At 41.5% G+C, this 25,702-nt stretch overlaps 2 protein-coding genes across 8 annotated transcripts in view; one reads left to right on the top strand and one right to left on the bottom strand.

Moving 5' to 3' along the window:
* The window catches only part of elp3 (elongator acetyltransferase complex subunit 3), a 34,560-nt gene extending 26,092 nt beyond the window's left edge, over positions 1-8,468 (top strand). For 2 of the 5 annotated variants that reach the window (XM_047387734.1, XM_047387730.1), the window contains exons 10-15: positions 1,939-2,132; positions 2,552-2,642; positions 5,752-5,817; positions 5,942-6,169; positions 6,318-6,399; positions 7,643-8,468. In XM_047387734.1, coding sequence (XP_047243690.1) covers positions 1,939-2,132; positions 2,552-2,642; positions 5,752-5,817; positions 5,942-6,169; positions 6,318-6,399; positions 7,643-7,734 — 753 coding nt within the window. In that variant the 3' untranslated portion in view covers positions 7,735-8,468. The remainder of the gene's footprint in view (positions 1-1,938; positions 2,133-2,551; positions 2,643-5,751; positions 5,818-5,941; positions 6,170-6,317; positions 6,400-7,642) is intronic. The other 3 variants (XM_047387731.1, XM_047387733.1, XM_047387732.1) reach the window with 3 other exon arrangements.
* The window catches only part of si:ch211-63o20.7 (Serine/threonine-protein kinase pdik1l-B-like), a 33,677-nt gene extending 8,519 nt beyond the window's left edge, over positions 1-25,158 (bottom strand). The window contains exons 1-4 of one of the 3 annotated variants that reach the window (XM_047387738.1): positions 24,968-25,158; positions 23,856-24,611; positions 19,507-19,732; positions 11,396-12,698 (exon numbers count right to left, since the gene is read on the bottom strand). In XM_047387738.1, coding sequence (XP_047243694.1) covers positions 12,460-12,698; positions 19,507-19,732; positions 23,856-24,596 — 1,206 coding nt within the window. In that variant the 5' untranslated portion in view covers positions 24,597-24,611; positions 24,968-25,158 and the 3' untranslated portion in view covers positions 11,396-12,459. Of the gene's footprint in view, positions 1-11,395; positions 12,699-19,506; positions 19,733-23,855; positions 24,612-24,807; positions 24,946-24,967 lie in introns of those variants that run through there. The other 2 variants (XM_047387739.1, XM_047387740.1) reach the window with 2 other exon arrangements.
* Positions 25,159-25,702: the final 544 nt, after the last annotated feature.

Raw genomic sequence — 25,702 nt, 5'->3', positions numbered from 1 at the left:
TTACCGGCTTCAGCTAGCATCTTCACAGGGTCTTCTGCTTTTTTTCTGGGTTTGATTATCACATTTTGCACCAAAATATGTTGACTTGGAACGGTGCAAAGACTGCAAATTCCTGCTGTGTAGTGGTCAGTTTGTTTTGTTAAATAAAAGTTTTTACTTTTATTTAAATTTCATTTCATAAAAGTTAAGTTGACGACATTTTGTTCATGTTACACGGTTTTTGTATATATGTAAATGACAGTAAACGTCCGTCCATCCATCCATTTAAAAAAAAAATGCACAAGTCTGACTTTACCTAAAGTTTAAATTCCAAAGTATTTTATCACTTCCTTGTTTACATTGCAGAGTATTTGTTCACTTCCTTGTTTTGTTTACATTCTAGAGTATGTGATCATTTCCTTGTTTACATTGCAGAGTATGTGATCACTTCCTTGTTTACATTGCAGAGTATTTGACCACTTCCTTGTTTACATTGCTGAGTATTTGTTCACTTCCTTGTTTACATTCCGGAGTATTTGATCACTTCCTTGTTTACATTGCAGAGTATTTGTTTACTTCCTTGTTTACATTCCGGATTATTTGATCACTTCCTTGTTTACATTCCAGAGTATTTGTTCACTTCCTTGTTTACATTCCGGAGTATTTGTTCACTTCCTTGTTTAAATTGCAGAGTTTTTGTTTACTTCCTTGTTTCTTCTGTCTCACACTGTCTTGTGTAACAAGTCCTTCCTTTACACCAGGCAGCTGTAACCAATTGCATCAAAATCCATTTAAAATGCTGTAAACAACATTAGGCAGAAATGTGTTTTCTAAATATTGAGTAGGATCTGGGCTGTTAAATTTAGTCAGATGTTCCCCGCCTTCCTGTGCTATGTAGACTGCAGTTCATATTATAAGGATTAAGCAGAACAACGAATGCATCCGAGTATTAAAAATAATATTCCAAGTTGTACATCAAGTCGCTGTTTGTTAGCGGTGTCTAATTTGATTTTAATGGGAAGTAAATGCTGCCTACATGATGTAAACAGCAGCTGAGATTACAGTAGAGAAGTGTTTGTTTGCTTCTAAAGAAGCGCTGCTGTCGTCTGTTTGCATGAAGCTAATTGACTCGGACACGCTTGAGTTTTCTGGCTTTGAGTGTGTGACTCGGATAGAAGGGGAAGATCCCTGGGTGTCCACTGTCTGCACATAGACCAGTTTAAGACCTCCAGAGGACAGCATCATGTTCTGATAAGGCTTTCAATTGCCACCTCCTGTCGACCTGAAGCCCTCTGTCACTTATCTTGTGTCCCAGGGAAGGCCTCCATAACATTGCTCCTCTCTCTTGGCAGACAGGAGCTGTGAGACACAATTGAACATGGTAGCAAGTGCAGAATCATGAGAATAGTCCCTGGACGGGCTGTTATTAGTCTGATTAGCTACCCCCCTACCCCTCCCCTCCCTGTGGGTTCACTGCAGGACCTGTGGAACACGTCTTCATGTGATTAGGAGCACTGACAGCAGATAGATGATAAGAAGCTGATAACATGGCCTATTTTTGGTAACTTGCCTCGATTCCAGAATCCAGATCTTCACGGTCGTGATTGTGATAGCTGGTGCACAGCGGAGGAGAATCACTGGAAATCACACGGATTCCCCCCACTTGGAAGCTCTGCTTCGATAAGCTCAGTTATTTGCTGCTTTTAGGTCAATGAGTCCAGCTTAATTGAACCATCCCGTCCTGATTTGTTCCATCAAAAAATAGATAAAATCATCTCAGATATTTTCATTCTTCTGTTTTTCCTCTGCCTAAACTAGCTTTGCATCTGAAGTTAACTGGTTCATTGTTCATGGTTTGTTACAAAGCAGCAACTAGGCGTGAATGATGTCAGAACAGCTGATAAAACACTGAAGTGTCCTATATTCTGTTCAGAAGTGAAGTGTCAATGTTTGTTGCAGGAGTTCTTCGAGAATCCGGCTTTCAGGCCCGACGGTTTGAAGCTCTACCCAACACTGGTGATCCGAGGCACGGGTCTGTATGAGCTGTGGAAGACGGGCCGCTACAAGAGCTACACGCCGAGTGCCCTGGTGGACCTGGTGGCCCGCATTCTGGCCCTGGTGCCGCCCTGGACACGAGTGTACAGGGTCCAGAGGTGAGGGAACTAAAGGACTGTAGTATTTAAACTCACACAGAGCAATGTTTCTGAAAAGTGATACGAAGGAAACACCAGTACTTGGCTGAAATACTCATACCCCTTAGCACTTTTTTAATATTATTTCATGTTATAATTGGGAATTGAAGGAAAACGATTCATAGTTCTCTTTATTTTTTTGTAGGAATAAATCTCTAAAAAGTTTGGTGTGCAAATATATTCAGCTTCCTTTATTATGGCACCCTTAAATAATTTAACCAATTGCCTCAAAAGTTCAAGGTGTATTAATACTTTAGTAAGGCACTAAAAAAGTAATATAAGCAGAAAAGTGACAGCAGCCCTTCTAATTATGCTGTTTAAAGCTATTCTTGTATAATTTCCGCTCCGTCTCCTTCTTCGCTGTTCCCACCGCCCATCAGGGACATCCCCATGCCGCTGGTGAGCTCCGGTGTGGAGCACGGCAACCTGAGGGAGCTGGCGCTGGCTCGGATGAAGGACATGGGCACTGAGGTGAGACTCAAAGGCCTGTTGGCTGTAGCCTTCAAGATCACATTTCCGCTTATTTTGAGCCAATAGGCTTTTCCAGCTGGGTTGCGATTAATAAAAGGTTCTGGTGGCGGCTAACAGCAGACAACGCTGACAGTCTGGAGTCTCTTTAATTCATGAAAAGGTGAGTTGACAGATTCAAAAAGCCTCTCAGGTACAGTTGTGGAATGTTGGAGCACAGAAGGACACCCCTCCCTCCCACATGTCTAGGTGGGAAGTAGATTACAGCTTCAGTGACAGGAGGCTGGAAAGCCCTCAGCTTCCATCAGAGGCGCACGACAAAATCTGTCCTCAGATAAAAGCTGTGGGGTTCTGAACGCTCTGTTGGTTTCTGTTAAAAACAAGAAAAGTAATAGTAACAAATAAAAGTTCTGGGCCTTCTTTGCTTTCTACTTCAGCATCTACGTATCCCTTTTTATTCCCAGACTTCATTTGAATACCGAGTGGCAGAAACCGTCTCAGAACCACGTTGCATATTGCACCACGTATATCTACAAACCTGTTGTGATGCTGAGGGGAAATTATCCAAAGTCTGACCTAGTTTCCTTCTGCCTCTTTCCTTACGTCTAACGTTTCTGCCTGATTTGGGGCTCTCATGTGTGCATATCTGCTGCCATCCAGGCAGAGAGGAAAGTTCTCTTCTTCGACTTAAAAATAAATGTAAAAAGTTTCTTTTTTCCCGCTACTTTTTTTTCCTCTCTAGAAAGCGGGTACTTGTCTTTGAATCAGCAAGCCTTTAATGTTACGGTCTGTAAGATTTCAGACCTGGATGGATAGACACCTGGGGTTGTCATGGTAACAGCAAACACTGACAGACACCTTTTATTTGATCAGTAATTCTCTTTATCGTCACAACAGTACCCATAGGACTCTGATTTCAGTCTGAGAAACTAATGTTTTTGTTATAATGAAAAATACTGTAAAAATATACATACATTTGGAAAGTGGCTTGCTATGGTTAAACCTGCACTGTTTGCCGTTTTCTTTTTAAATTCCAATTTTTGATTCCTGGAAAGCTTTGACCTTCTTTAGGAACTACTGTATAGTTCTCAAAAAGATTTTTCTGAACTCCGGTTAAATTAAACACCAGGTTACAGATCTTTCTCTCTCTGCGTCACTGGAAATCTACGAACTACATCCTCCCAGTAGGTATTTGTCCAAATAAAACCCTACTTCATAAAAATGACACTATATCTTCTTTATTAGCCATATTGTAGCTGCTGAGTGTTTTATTTTATCTTTATTTTTGGTGACATAAAAACAAAAGCACTGCACCATATCACAGGAACATCATCTTTTTTACCTCCCAGTTAAAGGGTAGCTGTGCCCAAATGTATTCTTTCACTTCACCAAGTACCGTACTTTTCTGGGTTTTATACTCCTCTGTCTCCACGGTTAAAACAGGACAAAGTTCCCTCAGAGAACGGGCCAGGCAGGGAGGTAGTACCTTTTGGTATTACCCTGAACCTTTAGGCTGAAGTTTAGGGAGTGAGTGGCAATCATTTCAGATTATTTGAATTTTCCAGGCATTGTATTTCATTCATCTCAGTTTGCGGTCTACTACAGTCTAATTTATTCGTTAACTTCAACATTAACAGATCTTAAATAACGGAGTTCTGCTTTTGGCCATCTGTTAGAACGGCTTACAGTTTTTATGTACTGAGTCTACAAGCTGTTAAACATTTGTTCATATTATTTATCTCAGAGTTTGGATGAGTTGTATTTTTGTTTCGGAGTGTAACCACTATGAATAAAATCAGATAAAAATGAAAAGTGTGAAAGAATCATGGGTTTTTGTTTTATTGCTGAAAAGCACAGGTTTTTAGTTTTCAAGGGGAAACTATTTTCCCTTCTCCCTCATACACTATAAGCAGTAGGCTGAGGAGGAGCATAAGGGAGCATGACTCTTAGCGTCAGTGGGTGGAATTTACATAAACGGCACCGCGGTCAAAACGATAAAAACAAACAGCCCCGAGAAATCAAGGGTTCAGCGTAATTAAGCTCCAGGACGTAAAGGTTCAGGGTAGCGATTGAAAGAAAGAAAATCTTAAATTATTTATTTGTTGTGAATAAATTAACGTTTGATGTATTGTAAGTAAACTAATAAATCTAGATTACATTTAGATTGGTTGAAGGCAACATGTCTCACAGCAAGCGATATAGCTATGAGATATTAATATAGCTGTTATGGCCGATAACAATATTATATATATTTACCCTTTGACACAGAGAAAACACGACCACACCGCTGACATCACATCTGCTTCAGTTAAACACCCCACAACCCTGCACTGCATCACTATCACAATCACATGACCAAACAAATACCACATGGCCAACCCCCTGGAAATAAACACTGGGTATTAATATTGGTCCAGCGTTGCTTATCGGACCGTTTCCGATGTTAATGCAGACATATCGTACATCCCGACTCACAACATTAGCTGAACTAGGATTTGTCACTTGTTTCAATGGTATTATGTAGTTAAAGCAACCCTCAGCCTGTATGGTCCTAAATGGTAACGTGAATAACAAACGTACGTCCGACATCACTTGTGCTTCCTCTGACTTCATTTTTATCACCTGGAAAATATTGCGAGTGAAGAACAAAACCTCCCCTGGTTGTTGCTGTTCTATCTTGCTCCCAGTGAACCCAATTGGAGAATTTTTATCAGGTTCCATTTTAGCATCAGGGAGTGGCGGTTTTTCTTACAGACAGACTGATTCTGAGCACCCTTACTGTGAGTAAACCGCTTTGTCATGGTCCGTTCATGGAGTAAAAGAAAAACAAAAACTGATCTTTAATGGTTGGACCTGCTGTTCTCTAGTCCAGCACTAATTCCAGTCATGAACAGACCAGTCAGTGCATTCTAACCCCTTAAAGCCTTATGCATGAGCAGCTTATTTATATGTTGCTGTTCTTACTAACTTGAAATACCTGCCCTCCATTAAGTCACTGACAAGCAGGCATACGTGTATTTGTTAGTCAAATGTGCTGCTGATGATTCCCGGGGTTGACTTGAGATTTCGCATCTTTAACCTGAGATTGATCCATCTGATGCTCTGTGTGCAGTGTCGAGATGTCCGGACCCGAGAAGTTGGCATTCAGGAAATCCACCACAAAGTCAGGCCTTACCAGGTAAACCTCACAAAGACTGAAAACATTTGATGAAATATCATGACCAAGTATTTATTTATTCTGCTTAGAGTAAAAGTGTTTTTCTAAAACCTGCTCTCAATGCCTGTCCTACATGTCTGTATAGGTGGAGCTAGTTAGGAGGGACTACGTGGCCAATGGCAGCTGGGAGACCTTCCTCTCCTATGAGGACCCGGAGCAGGACATCCTTATCGGCCTCCTGCGCCTGCGTCGCTGCTCCCCTCAGTCCTTTCGGCCGGAGCTGAAAGGAGGAGTTTCCATTGTTCGCGAGCTGCACGTGTACGGCAGCGTGGTCCCAGTGAGCAGCCGAGACCCCAGCAAGTTCCAGCATCAGGTGACGACACTTGCACCTGAAAAGAGCTCCCCCAGCCTGTATTAAAATATGTTTCTATTCTCCATGGAACCTATCGGCTGAATGAGGTAAAGATGAGCCTCCTCTTTGTGTTTTAATGACTCCTGCTACCTGCTGTGTTCCTGTGCAGGGATTTGGTATGATGCTGATGGAGGAGGCGGAGAGAATCGCCAGAGAGGAGCACGGCTCAGAGAAACTGGCCGTTATCTCGGGTAAGAACCGAAGACCTCATAATGCTTACAGCGCCGGTCACAGGGTTACATACAGTCATTGTTGGCATGAATGTCATTAATTTTAGATTTTTAAGTATTCATTTGAGCCTTTCTTTTTTCAGGCCTGATAATCACAGGAAACAACTTCGGTATTTTGAACAATAAGAAGTGTGTGCACAAGTTTAAACTTGCTCAGGTTTATATGAAATATATACATACACCCCTAGTAATATTTGTTGAAATCTCCACCAGCAAGTCACAGAATAATGACATTTATTTTTGTACCCAATTAGACAGCTTCTGGTTTTAATTCTGGCTGGATATTTGGCCACTCTTCTTAAAAATGTTCGAGTTATTTAAACTCTTTGGTTTCCTGCATCGGATCCCGCTTTAAGGCATAGTCTTGAAATGTTGAGTAGGATTGATGTCAGGGCCATGTGAAGAGTTTATTGTTAGCCATTTTTAACCTAAAACCAGTTCTGGTCAATGTCCTGTTGGAACACCCAACTATGTCCATGGCTCAAGCATCTTATCGGTTGATTTGAGGAGGGGTTTAGGAATTTAGGGGTAGTCCTCCTTCTGGAATATTCCGTCCACATTGTCCAAAACCAACAGTGTCACTAGCAGTGACACAGGCCCAAAGCATGATGCTGCCACCATCATACTCAGGACAGAATTCTTAGGCTTGAAGGTCTCACCTTGACTCCTCCAAACATTTTGGTTGTCATTGTAGCAAAACAGCTCAATCTGTCCACGTGGGAAAAGTTCTGTCAGGCTTGAAGGTGCTGATGTTGATATTTCTTGGTCTAGCTTAGTTCTTTGGTTGTTCTTGAACATCCCAACTAATTTCCTTTTATCTGTGAGAGACAGTTTGGGTCAGGTGGTTGAAGCGTGGATTCGGTTGGGTGTTTCATCAGAACAGTGATCCCAAACACGCATCCAAACTGGTTTTGGAATATGCTTTAAACAGGCTAACATCAAGCTTCTGGAATACCCCCCAGCCTCAATCATTTTAAAGGGTATGGACTATGCTTAGACGCAGGGTCTTAGGCAGGACACCAACCAGTTTATGTGAAGACGATTGGTCAAATATCCAAGCAAAATTGTATCAGAATCTTGCTGGTGGCTCCAAAAAGTATCTATGCTTGTTTGAGGGAGTATTTAAAAACTTCCGGCTGGAGCGGGATGCAAGTATGTCAGTCAGAGAAGAACATCGGCTGACATTCACTGTCTTCTTCTGCAGGTGTAGGAACTAGAAACTACTACAGGAAGATGGGCTACGAGTTGGAGGGGCCGTATATGGTGAAGCAGCTCTACGGGGCAGAACTGGACTAAACTACCCGACATCTTTCTTCTCTGGATGGTGCATACAGAACCACATATACGTACAAATTATTACTTTTTTCTATCAAAACAATGGTCCTGAGAAACAAATTCTTGCCGTGTTTGCAGAGAAACACTCCCAGCCGCATGGAAGGAGATAATGCTCGTGTTGTTTCCACAGGCCATTCATCTGCTATTATCTGAAGCTGCTGCCTTCGCTCTGCTTTATTTAGATAAGGAGACGGGAGAGAGGACACGGGAAAGTGGATAAATTTGGGACGAAGCCAGCCTCATCTGGTGGAGACTTTCCACATTAAAGGTGAAGGCAGGCCAGATGGGGGCGCTGACACGCCTGACCAGTGAACTGCATTTAATGTAAAACAACAAACCTGCGGAGGAAGTTCTGATTTGACTGGAATGTTACATGTTTGTCTGGGATTAACGTCACGGTTTGAGTTAATCGTGTTTCTGTTGCAATCATGTGAAAGAAGAAAACCCTGCTGGAGTCGAGCGCTCCTGAATGCCTGGCTGCCAGTGGATGAATGGAGGCCGAGAAATCCTCCCCGGCCAGCTGTGGTGTAATTGAAATATTTTAAATTATGGGGTGGGAAATTTGTCTTAGCGTTGTATAAATAGCTTTTTAAAGCCCTCTCGCATAATTGTGTTTTTTTTTTTTTTTTGTCTGTCACGCATTCTGGAAACATCCTACCAAAAATTTTCTTAAAGAATAAAGTATTTTTCAGGTATATTGTTATCCTTTCTTGAATTTAGCGTTTAATTGGACTTTCCTTTCAGAGCCATAAAGGTCTCAGCTTCTAAACAATGGTTGAATCATGAATGGCTCCTGTAATGTGTTCCACAGTGTCAAGGGTGCCTGGCCCTTCCGGGAGACCCCTGATGATTGCCCTATGAGCCTGTCTATTCGACTCATTTGATCCAGCTCTTCCAATTACGTCTCCATCAGCCGCCTGTCTGCTGAGTATTGACTGAGGGGCTGCGTTCAGCCTCGCTTACTGGAAAAGATTTGTCTTTTGAAAAATAGGCAGCAATAAAGGGCAAAAAGACTCGTGTAGATTCCAGCTCCATGGGGGGTACTGAAGCCGAACGGACACGCCTAATTTCCCAGACCTGTACACCCCCCACCCCGTGCTGCCAGGGGCCACGCTCTTGCTGCTGCTGTTGGTGTTGCAATCTTGACGCAGTGAGGAATAGGCCGCATTCGGGCTTCCTCTCCACGCTTGCTTGCTCTCTGCTATCAGCTGTGAAATCTGAAAGGACTCCTAGCTCCCTCCCCAACCAGGCTCAGACTCTGAGCAGAGCTGATATGTGATTTGGCAGAGCTTACTGTAATCGGCAGTGCAACGGGGGCACTAATGTGTGGAGGTCTCCTAAAACTCTGCTGAGCTGAAAGTTACCGGTTTTATCTGCAGAGATTATAGTGGTAACAAGAGGAAAAGTATGCAGCTCTGTTCGCTATTTGCACAAATAGACTTCACATTAATACTATAATCACACTATTCACTAGAGGTATATTCTATGTAATTGTTCATCTCTCATTTCTGGGTACAGACCATAAAATGATCCCTCTTTGATTCCATATTCACAATGGTAGAAGGCAGTGTGAAAAGAAGCGTTGCATTAGCAGTATATCATAATAAATCATTTCTTATATCCTGTACAGTCCAACGGCAAGATCCAAATGGTGGGAAATCCGTTGACAGGACAACTGTTAGTTGCACACTCAGCCGATGGGACGTTATGGGAAAGAGGGCAAAAAGAAGGCAGTTGTTGTGAAAAAGACACAAGAAGTTAAAATGGCATTTTGTACAAGTCATGTAGGGGACACAGCAAATAGGTGAAAGAATGTCCGCTGGTCAAAATGCTACTTTTAGATCTTGCCCAAGTTAAAACTTAGTAGTGGCAGCATCATGCTGTGGGGATGCTTCTGTTTAGCATAGAAAGGAGCACTGGTCAGGGTTGATGGGAAGATGAATAATAACAGAGCAACTCTAGAAAAAACCCTGTTAGAGGATTAACCTTAGACATACAGCCAGAGGTACAGTAGAAGGGTTCAGATCAAAGCATGTGTTGGAATGGTCTAGTCAAAGTCCAGACCTAAATCCGATAACGGAATCTGTGGCAAGATTTGAAAAAATCGATGTCTACGGACACTCTCCACCCGACCTGATTGAGTGTGAGCTACTTTGCAAAGAACAACACGCTCGAGATGTGCGGAGCTGGTAGGGACATACCCCAAAAGACCTGCAGCTACAACTGCTATTAAAGCTGGCTGTACAAAATACAAATGTAGCCTACATTTTTCAGATTTTATTGGTAAAAAAGAAATGAAAAGCATTCATCATTTTTCACTCTACAATAAATTTAGTAATGATTTCTCCTGGTTCCATTTTTCTTCCGTCACAAAAACTGCCACAATTCAGTGGTCAACAAATCAGTAATTATCTGTCAAATTAAAGGTGGACATAAATGATTTACATAAATAATTTACTGCAGCTAATAATATATTAGCTGCGGTGCATCAGGAATTTATTTTACTTGTTAACCTTACCTATCAAAGTCAGAGGGCAGGGCTAACTTTGCTCTACTGGGGGTATTGGTTTGAAGTGGACTTGCTCTGGATGTCAACCAATCAGATCTTAGAGCCTAAATTATGAGCCACAGTGTTTCATGCGAGTTAAAATCATTTTATAGTATACTGCTGCAGTAGAAACATGAAATTATTCAACAACTAACAAAAACAATTATGTAAGATTTTCACAAATTTCACTTTATGTATTTAAAAGATTAAACATCTAAATAACTGTCTGTGGATCAATTATTTTATTGAGTTATAAGACACTGACTGGTCATAAGGGCTTAGTAGAAACCCACAGTAAATAAATGAATCTCAACTATCCCTTTAAGAAAGAGGAGAACCCCAAACTAAAAGTTTCTTCAGGAGTGAAAGTTTTCTCACTTTTCTAAATAGGTCCACATTGATAGCGCACTGAAAGTTTCTAACTGCAATCTCTCTTGCTGTCCAGTCTGGCCAGCTGTAAATTGATGCCTTCCTAATGCAATTTCAATTTTGAGTAATGGGGCATAAGAGCCTTTGGCAAGCAGAGATTAGTCAAATTAAGTTGGCGCGTCCTACAGACGTTCTTTCTAGCTCTACATTCCCCGCTAATGTAATTTTCTCCATGCAGCTCAGTGAAGATTTGAGAAAAATTCCAAAAAAAAAAAGGTTTTTAATACTAAGTTTTGTGGAATTTGTATGCTGTATTGTGAGCCATCACGCAGTTTAACGACACTAAATAATGGCACCGATTAGAAGATACATTTCATCTTTATTTAAATTAGATTCCATTTAAGACAGTCAAAAGAAAAAAAAAAAAAAGTCTACAGTGAAGGACTGAGACTGATGAGCTGTAATAAATGCTGAGGATGTAGGATTGATCGGATCAGGAACAGTCCTGAACCCTGGCTTTAATTTCCTGTTCATAGGAGGACAGTTTATCAGTGAGATCATTGAGCTTCATACTACTTGCTCTTTGACTTTTCACCACATACACTAAATACCCACGGCGTACCAGCAAGGGACTACTTTTAAAATCCTCTTTTCTAAACAAATTACACATAAACACACACGCAATAATTCAAGCAACATTGTAGATACAAAACACTTGTATTTATTTGTAAGCACCTTAAATGTTTTTATTATTTAATAGAGATGCACCAGTCAGCCTTTTTCATTTTTTTCATTTGACACAAATTTCCAACATTTAAAATCGCTTCAAATCAGAATTTTGATGTTTTCAAAATAAGGAGAATTCTAACATTTTAGGTATTTGAGCTGCTAATCATCTATAGATGGAAGGCCAAAAGTGCCACAATCAAATACATTTTTAGAAAGTGTATAATTAGTTGTGATTAAATGTGATGATTTATGTAATATTGGAGATCAATCCATTATATGAATAAATATTCATCAAAAAAAATGAGTTTGAATCATTTTATTCTGAACTGTAGCACAAATGTACATGTATTTATTCAGTAATTCATATATAGGATTGTGGCACTTCTGGCCCGATTTACAATCTGGGGCAATCAGGGCAAAGAAATTGGCCAATTCCGACTGAGATTGGTGCTTCTCCAGTTTTAAGTTAAGATTAAAATATTTGGAAAACTTTCTCCTAAATATGCCCAGCTTATTTACATCTACCCATTCAAACAATCTTAGCAATGCAATAACACAAGTCAGTAAATGTTGAGCTTAAGAAGTAGGTCTGAGCCTTTTTAAGACCTGAAAGGCCAGATAATGCTACATGGAAGTGCACTGGGAATTGTGACAGCAAAAACACAACAGGAAGTTTTAGCTACTTGTTTAGCAGGTAAAACATTCGCTGTTGGGAAAGAATGAAACACATGAAGTCCCATTCACCCTCTCTGGGGACCCGTTGGAACACCACTGTGTGTTCAGTGAATGGACTGCTTTTTACTAAAGAATCAGAACACTAACAGAATTTATTCATTTCCCCTTAATGTGTCCTTCAACTCTTAGCTGCCATCACAGAAACAGCACCTGTAATCTCATGCTATGATATACATTTAAATAGCTCTTTTCCCTGAGGCTGTAAAGAAGCTCTAAAGGAACAACTCCAGTAGGAATACGCCACGGTTATTTTCATTGTGGTTATAGTGGTCAGAGCCATTACAGTCTTATGAGTGTACGGTCCATCAGTGGGAGTCCTGTTTCAAAGCAGAGTGCACCCTGGCCTCCAGCTGGTCCGCCGAGGGCCGAGCATCCGGGTTCAACGCAAGCATGTCTAAGAGCAGGGTGCACATGGCAGGGCCGGGAGGGGGCGGCAGCGGGGGCGCCCTCTTAAACTTCATAGGGACGCACAACTGGAGGTCAGCGTTCTCCCACAGAGCTTCCCCCAGCGGCATCAGCCAGCGACCCTTGCACACGTAGGCACCTAGATGACAAGCAGATACAGGAAAATCAACTTAGACGCTGCAGTGAAAAAGCTGAACTCAGTGGGTGACAGACGTACAAAACACTGGCAATGATCTCAGAAGCAACTAGTGTTTCCCAGAAGTCCAAATGTATCATTTTTAGATTTATTGTAATTGCCAAACAGAGACTTCAAACTCGATACCGACACCAAGAAAAATGTTCAACACCGTTTTCCAAACTGCAGCAACTTTATTCAAAGCTGCATGGTTCTAATACAGAGCAGGAAAATATAGACAGTTACATTAAAACAATATTTTTATTGTCTTATTGATGGCAAAACCATTTAATGTGCAAATATTTTACTTTTCATTATTTTTATTTTAGTGTGTGCTTGCATTTGCCTGACAATTTGCTGTCATGATCGTGAAACTTTCCCACCGAAGGACAAATAAATAGATTTTCCTAGAGTGTGAACATGGATCTGGTCCAAACAAAACATTTTGACTGGGTAGACAAGGATCCGGTCCATAAAAGCATTTCCACCAGCCGCCCTGTTCAGTTCTGTGTTTCTAGTAACTTTGGATCATATTTTCTGTGGTCATCAACCAGTCAGTAGAGTAGGTTGCTATGGGTTCTGATGGGATTCTGCTCTGTCAGCTTCAATCTGGGTCCATTAGACCATTAGAATTTCAATTTCAGTCCTACCTTACTTAAGTTTTAAAGATTTTGACCAATGGTTGAAGTCCGTGTTTTCAGGCAAAGTCTATATAAATATACACGTTCCCATGATGACGGAAATTGGCTAAATATACAGATCCTGTTTCAGGAGTACCACTGGGCCGAGAGAGCTGAACATCTGAAATCCTCTCCACAGAGTACTGCTTTAATGGAGGGTTTTTCATTTGGTCGACAGTCTCTAAACTCCTTTACCAGAACTACAATTTAGAAAACAAACGGACTTTTCTAAACAACAAAAGAGACAAGAAAAAAAGTTAGTAATGAGTGATCATAAAAACTCAATCATAAAAAACTCAAGACTTAACCAAATGGTCTTAAGATAAATGTCGGCACAATAGTGCTGTTATCAGATAAACTGCAAAATGGGAAGAAAAACGAACATCCAGGAAGTTCATTGTAGACTCCACAAGCCTCCGCACGTTTAATGCTAAAGGTCACGACTGAAACATAGAAAACAACTGAACAAAGTGTGCCAAGAGGAAGCGTCCTAACTTTAAAAATAAAAAAAGGCAACATTTCCATGTGAAAACGATTTTTAGAAAATTTGCTGGAGAGCAGAAAGGAGTTTAATTATCTGTGACATCAGAATCAAAATGTTTCTTGTAGCAGGAGCAGTCATTTGTCGATATCCAATCTTATTTGATCTTGCACTTACAAAATCAATCCCACTCATTTCACAGTTATGTCAATATGACTCAATCACACTTACTGTGATCCCATGTGAGCCACACAGAGCGAAAAGGCCATCAAGTGACATGTTTTAAGAGTTAGTCGGCCATGTTGACGGTTTGCCCTGCACACCGAAACGTTTTCAACATCTACAAGTCAAAATCGAAGAAGGGTAGTGTGCATTTTATTTAACTGCTTTTAGTTTGATCCCCCTAAATAAAATCTGTGCCAACAACTTTATTCAGAAGTAACCTAATCAGTAAATAGAATAAACTTGCGTGTAAATTAGTCTCATTTTAACCTCCAGCTGTTCTGTTTCTGGCCTCAGGGGTTTGTTAGAGAACATAAGAGAACAAACAGCATTGTGGAGACCAAGGAGCACCGCAGACAGGTCGGGGAGGAAATTGTGGAGAAGGTTAAAGCAGGGTTAACCTCGTCTAAAATAATATCCCAGGCTTTGAACGCCTCACAGAGCTCTGTTCAGTCCATCATCTGAACATGGAAAGAGGATGGCACAGAGGCAGATCTAGCAAGAGAATGCTGTCCACCTAAACTGACAGGTGGGATAAGGAGAGCATTATCAGAGCAGCAGCCAAGAGGCCTGAAGTAACTCTGGAAGAGGAGTCAAGAGCAAAAGCAAACAGCTATTGTACACTCCACAAATCTGGTTTTTATAGAGTAGGAAGAAGAAAGTGACTGCTGAAAGAAAGCCATGAGACAGGTAGGGGACACAGCAAAACATGTGGATTAAGATTGTCTGGTCAGAAGACAACAAAATATCCCAATTAAGCCTAAAACCAAACCGAACACACCATCCCCAAAGGGAAGCATGGTGTGGGATGCTGCTGGTCAGGGTTGATAGGAAGACGGATGAAGCTAAATACAGGGCGATACTGGAAGAAAACCTGTTAGAGGCTGAGGTTCAGCTCCCAGCAGGACAAGCAGAGCTACAGTGGAATGGTTTACAGCAAAGCATCTTCATGTGTCAAAATGGCCCAGTCAGTTCCTAATGAGAAACCGTGTGGCCAAACTTTAAAAATTGATTTTCAGATTTCTAAAACCCAGTATTGTCTCAGGGTGCTGAATAAAAACGTATGCCACACATTTCAGATTTCTGTGTGTTTGTCATTTGTAAAAACTTTGAAAACATGCGTTATTTTCCTTCCACTGGCCTATCTCCAACATGAAAACGTGCCAAAATGTTTAGAGGTTCAAGGGGCGTGAACACTTTACTTTTGTTAAAACACTGTAAGAAGTTGGAAAAAGTCCTTTTTAACCTTTTCACCACATGAAATAAACCAAACTCCTTGTTCTTAGCAGCAGATAAGAGTCTAATAACTTGAACTGCTCATTTCTCATAGCTGGACAGGTTTTCTAGACAACATGATTAATTGAAAGAAATCTACAGATTAATGAAGATTAAAACAAACTCCATTTGCATCTCTAAAATATATATCAGCTTCCAAAATGAACTTGAATTATCCATGAGGGACATTAAGAAGATATCAACTGGTGCTTCATCTTAGGGTGACGCGTAGCATTTCTGGTTTGTTTTACAGAGTTGTTACATAGCAAGAGTCAATCCACAAATATATTTACACAAATTATATTTAGGCTTTTAAACACATTCAACAGGTTCCCCACTTCTGTTTTTCAAATTATTTGTACAGTTTTTGAAAAATAATGAAGTAGAAATGTAGACCTTTTTTGTTATTACCATTAAGAGGCTTTAAAATATATTCCATATATTAAGGTTTTCACCTAAGCTCCTAAAGCTAAAAATAAAAACTTTATTAGGTCTTCTTTGGACTTTGAAGTGGAAAGGGTCTGCTTTAAACTGCGAATCAGACAGTAAATATTTAACAAAATTTTAGCAGTAAATCTAAAAGTACATTTTTCTTACGTTTTATTTTCTGCTGACCAGAAAAAGTCTACGCATTAGTAGGTCCAGATCGAACCACAGAAACTTCCGGTCACTCCACCACATTCTCTGACATCTTAGGACCTTACCCAACTGAAAGACCAGGGTCAAAATTAGAGCTGCAGCTAACGATTATTTTGCAAATCGATTAATCTTTCTATTTTTATTTTATTTTTATTAATAAACGATGACCAGTAATTGGTGCTTTTTACACAATTTTGAAGCTAAAACTATTCCACTTGAGGAGTTGTGGATATAGCATATTTACTGAAAAAAGAAAAGTTTTCATCTTAAATGCAAAATGTATATATTTTGTACAATTATGGCTTAATTACTGCTCTGAGTGGGATGTTCTTACAGCAAATGACATGTTTCAGAGTCTGTATACTTCAGTTAACGATTATTGGATTACTAAATTAGTTGACGATTATTTCAATAATCGATTAATTGTTTCAGTCCTTGTGAAAAAATATCAAAAGGTTCCTTATTGTAGATTTAGCAAACATGGCTAAAGGACAAAGCGTTTCCATACCCAGAGGAATAATCTTGCCTGGACGCACACAAGGATTTTAGTCTTTTCTTCATTTAACTGAAGATGATAAGAGCATCATCTGCATAGAAGTGATAGGAAATGTCTGTAAAAGCCCGAAAAATAAGCCAAAAATGTTGCATTTACAACAGAAATAATAGGGGACCCAATGCATAACCCTGAGGTACAGTATAGAAAAGTGGACTAGTATATAAGAAACAGTTAAGAGGAAAAAAAGCCTGCTCATTCCAAACTCAGATGTGGAAACTTCACATTTTTAAGAATTGAACAGTGCATTTGAATGCTAATCTAGATCTAGCTTGTCATGCCTGCTTTTGTGTTGAATACTGAACTTTCCCAGTTGGGTTGAAGGGATTTGAGTTAAAACAGTCACTAACAATACACACACTCCTTGCAGAAAAGGGTGCTGGTGTCTCACAGCACCCACTATAATCTGCTACGAAGGAATGAACTCTTAGGACAGACATTTAAGATTTACTACCACAAAGAAAAGGCAAATATTTGATCAAGACCCCAGATTGTCTTCCAGCATTAAAAGGGTCTATAATACATCTCTCACATGCTGCCTCTCCGCATTGTCTCACTGACAGAGTATTGCCACTGGGGCTAATTACACTTTGCCATTTTAAAAATCCACTGAACTCCTCTTCCTGCAACAGTAACCCCTTCTCACTCAGCCAAATGAGCTATCAGTGACTCAGGAAGGTCTGCAAGGCACTAAACTCCAGCATAATGGTTCCTATTCCCCTGCTACCAGCTCTGGCCAGAGCCATTTTTGGAAAATAAAATGAGACATTTGTATTATGGCCATTTCATTACTGTGTGACAGTGGAGCACAGAGGCAGAACCGAGCCCTGCGCTTTGGTGTATTAAGACGTGTCGTGGCTCCACTGGGTTTTGACAGCACAACGGGACAAAAGGAAGAGAGTTTCAAATCTCTGTGGTAGATGGAAGATATATGGGAGGTGATTTCATTCATGATGAACCTGACTGAGGTTTGGAGAATTGTATGCCAAGGATGGGAAATGTTTACTTGCAAGATAGATTATCCATATAATTGAGATAGTTAATATGATTTTATGTGAGTTTTATGAGAATAATAAAATGAAAGTAGTACACGGGTTTTAAAGAACAGTAACTTTGAATCCTTGTGACAAAAAAAAACAAAAAAAAAACAACGCATCACTCCCAAAAGGATGGAAAATGACTCACGTTCTGCTGTGCAACATTGAGCACAGAAATCACCCTCCAGTTTATCAGACCTTAGAACATAATTAAAAGAAGTTTTTGCCTAGCGGTGTCTCCACTGAGACCATTTTTAAAACAAAGTCGACACACCGAGACATCTGCACTATTGGCACGTCCTTCCAGATTTATCTGTAACCTGAAATGTTCACACACACACACACACACACACACACACACACTCTTGTTTTGCTATATGTAGTGAGGACCATGTGTTGACTCCCATTGATTTTCAGTCATTTTCAACCCTTTCTATGCCCTAACCCTGACAATAACCCTAAACCTAACCATTGCCAGTGCTTACCTAACTCTAACCTTAACCTAAAGTCAATTCACACCATAGTCCTAAACCTAACCGTTAGCAAAATAGGTCGTGAGGACCAGCAAAATGTCCTCACTTTGGTACAAACGGTCCTCAATTTGATGGTGAAATCGGGAAAATGGTTCTCACTGTGATGCCAAGACAGGAACACACACACACACACAGTAGGTGGAAAACCAGGTTCATAAGGATTTCTTTTCTAAACCGTCTGACTGAAACAATGCAGCTACCTGGAAAAACACAAACATGGACAAAGCTGATGGCATCCCTGATAAAAAAAAAAGGTGTAAAAAGTCTTAAAATACATTTAATCTTAGACTAGAAAGATTAAAAAAATTCAACCTTTAATGTGAGTTCATGTATTCAGTGTAGAAAAATAAATGTTTCACTGTGGCATAAATATTGGCACCCCAGCTATCAATACTCTGTGGAACCCCTTTTGTCTGTAGGACAGGCTGTAGTATTTTTCTACATCATTTCACAGACTTGGAGCATACAGTGAGGGGGCGCTTGCCCAATGCTCTTTGGCTCCCCCTGCGGGTGTTCTATGGTATTTGGTCTAGGGACTAAGCTGGCCCTAAGGGAAGGCTGATTTTGGGTCTGATGAACCGTTACTCTATTCATCTGGCCATATGTTTTGATTATCCAATTTCCATTTTTCTGACCGAGTCCACCTGACTTTTACTTAAATATCTCCCGATATTTCAAACAGTTAATGATGCCATGCACTCAGACAAGTATCCCACAGCATCGCAGATCCTCCGCAGTACTCAACACTGGGTATGAAGAGTCTTTTCTCTACATTCATCCTTTGACCTGAACACAACACAGGGGCCTTTTTGTCATCTCCATTTGTTCTGTGAAAAGGAACAAAGCAGCGAGGGGGGTGGAAGTCAGCCCATAGTGTGAGGTTAGAGATTACTAGAATAAAACACATTTATTCTAAGGCTTTTTACATCTGTTTTTGCCAACACATTTGTCTGTGTGTGTATGCATGCCCGGTGTGTTTCTATGTGACTTTGTGGAGGACAACTAATGTATGAGAAACATTGTAACATGTTCCTCTGATCTATACTGCCTTCATACAGTTGCTGAAGGATGGAAGGCTGGAGCATAAACTGTCAGCTTGTGTTATGAACTCCGGCTCCTATGATCCGTATCAACAAGTAGATAAAACAAATCATCATTCATCTCTTTGCCTTTTAGATGGGACTTCACCTTCCAAGGGTGATGAATGTATGATATATAGCATCTGACATTTTTAATATGTGCCAGTTTGTTTAATCACACTTGATTCAGGATGATGCATCATCAACCCGCTCAACCTTTCCAACCTTCCTGCGAGCGTTTGAGAGGTGTCACTTTCCCCCCCGTATACTCACCCAGCTGCTCCTGCGTCGTCCCTTCTTCCACAAAAGTGATCCTCTCCAGGACGGCCCAGAACATCACGCCGAGGGAGAAGATGTCCGCCTGGGCCGTGTAGCTCAGCCCGCCCCACACCTCCGGAGCCATGTAGAAGTCCGAGCCGCACGTGGAGGAGAAGTGCTGCCGGCACCGCTCGCCGTTCACGACCACGCCGCTCATCTTACTAAGACCGAAATCTGCCACCTTTGATGCAGACAAAAGTATGCATTGAGATCAGCTCTGCAGCAAATGCAGCATGAGAGAAGTAAGCAACTATAAATAAAATGTTTGGGGTTTTTTTCTGCACACTGTTGCCAGAAATAACAGACCAGATGCACCAGTGGAGAACTGGGCTTCCTGTGTGTGACTAAGGCAAAAATGGTACCTTACAGGACTGCCAGTGGATACAACCAGTAACAATCAAAACACAAATGATAAGTCATAGAAAACCACATGTGAAGCTAGCTGTTAGTCATTGATCAATATTTCAGACCAACTGTGCTTCTTCCAGTTCTAGGGATCCAATCAGTTCAGCAAAACACTGAGCTAAAGAAATGTTTCTTCAATAGACCACACTGTGCAAAAGTCTTGAGTGAATCCTCCGTTTCTTTTTGTGTTGCTTCAAAGAGCCAGACTGCCTTGAAAGCTATTGACGTGGTGTCTGCACAGCTCATCTGTGGAGTTTGGCTGATTTTTCCCTCATTTCCAGACCATCATCTGACCATGTTTAGAATCATGTTTTTTTTGTTTTTTGCTATTCCATCTAAATCTACCATGTGAGTAAATATAAAACTGGAGATGATCAACTGAAGAATGGCGTATTTTTCGTGCCCTTTATCTTTCCAGTTTAATACAGAAGACACTGTTTCCAGATACAGTTCATCTAATGTAGATTGCTTTTAAAGATCTGGCTTTTATTCGTTTACGCTCCTCTTCTCCCATTTAATTGTCTCTGGCTTTTAGCTGATTGAGAATGAGACGCTAAATAGTTCTATATAAATAGTACAATCTTAATTCTTCTGTGTGTTATTGATTTTTTTAATTGCAGCTTTATTCTGTTTATTTTATGGTTGTTGGAGTAATTGCAAAGCACTTTGGTCAACTGTTGTTTTGAAATGTGCTTTTATAAAAACACATATGACATTTAGACAGAGAATGAGACAAGCTCCCATTATAATATAAAACATTTAGGAGAGATTTAAAACATTTGCACAGTTTTGCGTACCCACACTGTACAGTAACCTTACAAAAAGCATCCAACACTATTATATTATTATATGACTGATCAACTAAACATTCTGTGTAATAGTGAAGTGGAAGAAAAATGGTACTGCTGAAAAGTGCATTTGGATTATGCCTCCCCAACCAACTTCATTCCCACAGCATGATGCTGCCACCACCACCACCATGTGTTACTGATGGGTTACTGTGTTCAGGGTGAAATATATGCAAAGCCAAACAGCTTTCCAGGTTTGTGTTTGTAATGTGGCAAAATGCACAGAAGAGTGAGGGGCGTGAATACTTTTGCGAAGTGCGGTACCATCACCTTATTTAAGCTGACGGCTTTGATGCTGTTTAGACAGTTTTCTTTTTGGGAAATAAGTAGAGCTGCTGATGGCTTACATTCTTGGTCTGGGGCACATGTGGTCAGAAGGTACTGCTTCACAGATTTTATTTAGACTCCTTGACCACTATGGTCACATTAAGTCCGAACATCTCCAAACGCAGACCGGGTGACCAAATCTCAATGTTTATTTTTCAGGCTTAACCATTCCTACATTGATTCTAAAGGATTTTTCTAGTTCGTTTTTCTCACTAAATGCCAAACATGTCAATGTTTCAACTCAAATGTTTCATTACTCTTGATATGTTTTATTGAATATCAATGGCTTTGATGACTGATGATGGACCCTCACCTTAAGGTGAGGGTCCATCATCATTTTTCTAATTTTTTTCTCTGGCAGGATAATCAGAGAGTACCCAATTCAACACAGAAATTTAGGCAGGCATGTTTCTGTTACTGCTTAACCTTTTAAGTCATTTTCTACTGCTTCACGAGGAAGCTGGTGCCCATCTATGTGCGGGAGGCAGGGTACAGCCTGGACAGGTTGCCAGCCCATCGCGGGACAACACAGACACACACTCAGTCACACCTAAGGGGTGATTTAGAGAGACCAATTAACCTAACAGATTTTGGACAGTGGGGAGAACATGCAATCTCCATGCAGAAAGACCCCAGCTGGGAGTCGAACCCAGGACCTTCTTGCTGTAAGGCAACAGTGCTACCAACTGCACCACGGTTAATATAATACAGCCTTAGGCTTACTCAATTCATGTAAATCGACTATTTATTTATACTTATTTACAGTACTTTGTATTTGAACCTTTTCATATTTTGTCACAATTCAACCCTGGTAAGGCCTACGCCAGGGTATTGGAGAGGAGAGTCCAGCCGATAGTTGAACCTCGGCTTCAGGAGGAGAAGTGTGGTTTTCGTCCTGGCCGTGGAATACTGGACCAGCTCTATACCCTCTACAGTGTACTCGAGGGTTCAGGGGAGTTTGCCCAACCGGTCCACATGTGTTTTGTGGACCCGGAGAAAGCATTCGACTGTGTCCCTCGTGATGCCCTGTGGGGGGTGCTCCAGGAGTATGGAATCGGGGGCCCTTTATTAGGGGCCATCCGGTCTCAGTACAAGCGGAGCAGGAGTTTGTTTCGCATTGCCAGCACTAAGTCGGACCTGTTCCCGGTGCATGTTGGACTCCGGCAGGGCTGCCCTTTGTCACCGGTCCTGTTCATAACATTTATGGACAGGATTTTTGGACGCAGCCAAGGGCCGGAGGGGGTCTGGTTTGGGGACCAGTGGATTTCGTCTCTTCTTTTTGCAGATGACGTGGTCCTGCTGGCCCCCTCTAGCCAAGACTTACAGCATGCACTGTGGCGGTTCGCAGCCGAGTGTGAAGCGGCTGGGATGAAGATCAGCTGCTCCAAGTCCAAGGCCATGGTTCTTGACCGGAAAAGGGAGTCTTGTCCTCTTCAGGTTGGAGGGGGGTTCCTGCCTCAAGTGGAGGAGTTCAAGTATCTCAGGGTCTTGTTCACGAGTGAGGGAAAAATGGAGCGGGAGATCGACAGACGGATCGGTGCGGCTGCCACAGTAATGGGGGCGCTGTGCCGGTTTGTTGTGGTGAAGAGAAAGCTGAGCCGAAAAGCGAAGCTCTCGATTTACCGGTCGGTCTACGTTCCTACCCTCACCTATGGCCATGAACTTTGGGTCATGACCGAAAGAACAAGATCCCGGATACAAGCGGCTGAAATGAGCTTCCTCTGGGCACTCCCTTAGAGATAGAGTGAGGGGCTTGGCCATCCAGGAGGGGCTCGGAGTAGAGCCGCAGTTCCTCCACATCGAGAGGAGCCAGTTGAGGTGGCTCGGGCATCTATATCGGATGCCTCCTGGACGCCTTCCTCGGGAGGTGTTCCAGGCACGTCACACAGGGAGGAGGTCCAGGGGAAGGCCCAGGACACGCTGGAGGGACTATGTCTCTCGGCTGGCCTGGGAACGCCTTGGGCTCCCCCTGGAGGAGCTGGAGGAGGTGTCTGGAGAGAGGGACGTCTGGGTGTCTCTGCTGAATCTGCTGTCCCTGCGACCCGGTCCCGGATAAGCGGAAGACGACGACAACCATAACTGTCAATCAAGGAGAGTATTTAATAGAGAAGCCACCAAGAGGCCCATTGTTCAAAGAAACCCTGAAGACTTCCCATTTGCAGTTTACCACAAGTCACCATAATGGATCTTTTTGGCATGCCAAAAGGCTACATGCAAAGGCTATATGTGGTGGAAACCTAAACTGTCGAATCACCCTACTCACAATATCCCCACAGTAATCTATGGTGATGGTTAGAGCTACAATGGAATGGATTAGAGCAAAACATATTCATTTGTTAGAATGGCCCAGTCAAAGTCCTGACTTAAGCATGAGAATTTGCAGCAGGACTTGAAAATTTATATTTAAAAAGATATTCTGAGTTTGAGCTATTTTGCAAAGACAAATGGCCAAAAACTTCATTTCCTAGATGTGCAAATCCCTAATACTAACAGCAGTCACTGCAGCTAGCAGGCAATTATACAAAGCATTGACTCACGGGGCTGATGACTAATGCACATCACATTTGTCAAATTTGCAAATACTTTCTTACAGCACTAGAGATTTATTGTTGTACACTAAATATTATTTGGGCTATATATTCACTTCAAATTTGAACAGTGCTGGATTTCTTAAAAACCTACTAGATCTGCGTAGTCATGGTAACATAATAATCATATGCCTACCTTGATAACAGGGTCTTTTGGAGTCACACAGACAAGAACGTTGTCCGGCTTCAGGTCTCTGTGTGTAATACCCAAACCATGAAGGAAGGCCACAGCGCTGCAGAGCTGAAGCACCACACTGTGATTGCGATCAGCATCTGGGGGTCTAGACAGCAGGTAGTGGTTTAGGTCTCCCCCATCACAATACTCCATTACCAGCCACAGGGCTAGGCAGCGCAGAGATCCAGACTGCTCCTCCTCATTCTGGGGTGGTCTCTTCACGGCTCGGTTTGGAGGCCGTTGTGGGGTTGAAGAATCAGAACCAGTTGATCTATTCCTCCCCTTGAGTTTAGCTCTGGCCAGGACTGTGTTGGTCTTGTCCTGAAGTCTGGAAGCAGAGTTGGTCCTTCTCAGGGTGTTTAACAAAACCTTTCTCCTTTCTTGACCTTTTTGTGACTCCAACACACTCCCTTTGAGCACGGTCTCGACAAGTCGCAGAGGCAGCTTTCCAGGTTTGAGGGGCTTCAGGCTCCTGGATCCAGTCTGAAGTAGACAGTTGTGCAGGGCGATGACATTGACGTGGTTCTTGGCAGTGGCTCTCATGGCCCACAGCTCCTGCAGGTAGAGCTCAATACATTCTGGGTTGCTGCAGGGCAGGCGTTTAATAGCCACCCTGTGTCCTGTTTTGGCCATGTGGCCCTCAAACACAACACCATAACTGCCTCTGCCCACCTCCCTGTCCAAGGTGTACAACTCCTCCATGTTTCACCAAGCAGCCTAAAGAGACAGAATAACTCGTATTAGCGTTACAAATAATGATTTAAACACAGTTTTTACATGTCTTTTATTTAGCTATGATCACATAACTGAAATGGCATTAATTGCACTGGAAAATAGCGATCAAACATCTAAAATAACCGTTTTAGAAGAGTTCAAACTATAACATAATGCTAAGGTCAAAAGCAAAACAAACCTCGTTAAATTTCCTCAAGGTTAGCAAGGCAGAATTTAAAAACACAAACGTTGATTTTACAGTTCAACTTCCTGACCAAGTTCAACGCAACGCTATCTCCTGTTGTCAAAACAGGAACCGAAACAAAAAGGTCTACCTTTTTTTTTCATTTCCGACTTACCCACACGGCAGCAGTTTGTCTTATAAACTCCGAAAACGTGGTCGATATACGTTTCGGGGCGTCTCAAGCCACATTAAACTTCATTAGTTTGATTTTAATCTTCGATAATTAGCCAAAATAAAGCAAAGTCAAACCCACAGAAAACAAACAAAACTAACTTCCGAGTTTTCATTTGGATCATCCCGCTTTGCCTGAACGTCTACTATGATTGGCTACTTATATCAGGTCGGAGGTTCTGATTGGCTATGATTCGAATTCACCAATTGTACAACACAGCGATCCTATTGGTTCTACGGGTTGCTATTCGGAAAACGCAGACACGAAAATATTTTCCAGACATGTTCAAATACACATTACAGATATATAAAGTGGTAATTAACACAATAAATACGGCTAAATTTGGCACAGTGTATATATATATATATATATCTGTATATATACAGACCAAAGGTTTGGACACACCTTCTCATTCATAGAGTTGTCTTTAATATCATGACTATGAATATTGTAGCTTCACACTGAAGGCATCAAAACCATGAATTAACACGTGGAATTATATACTGAACAAAAAAGTGTGAAACAACTGAAAATATGTCTTATATTCTAGGTTCTTCAAAGTAGCCACCTTTTGCTTTGATTACTGCTCAGCACACTCTTGGCATTCTGTTGATGAGCTTCAAGAGGTAGTCACCTGAAATGGTTTTCCAACAGTCTTGAAGGAGTTCCCAGAGATGC

This window comes from Girardinichthys multiradiatus, chromosome 15, assembly GCF_021462225.1.
Source record: "Girardinichthys multiradiatus isolate DD_20200921_A chromosome 15, DD_fGirMul_XY1, whole genome shotgun sequence".
NCBI lineage: Eukaryota > Metazoa > Chordata > Actinopteri > Cyprinodontiformes > Goodeidae > Girardinichthys > Girardinichthys multiradiatus.
The sequence above is the reverse complement of the archived record's forward strand: the minus strand, read 5'-3'. Positions and strand labels throughout refer to the sequence as shown.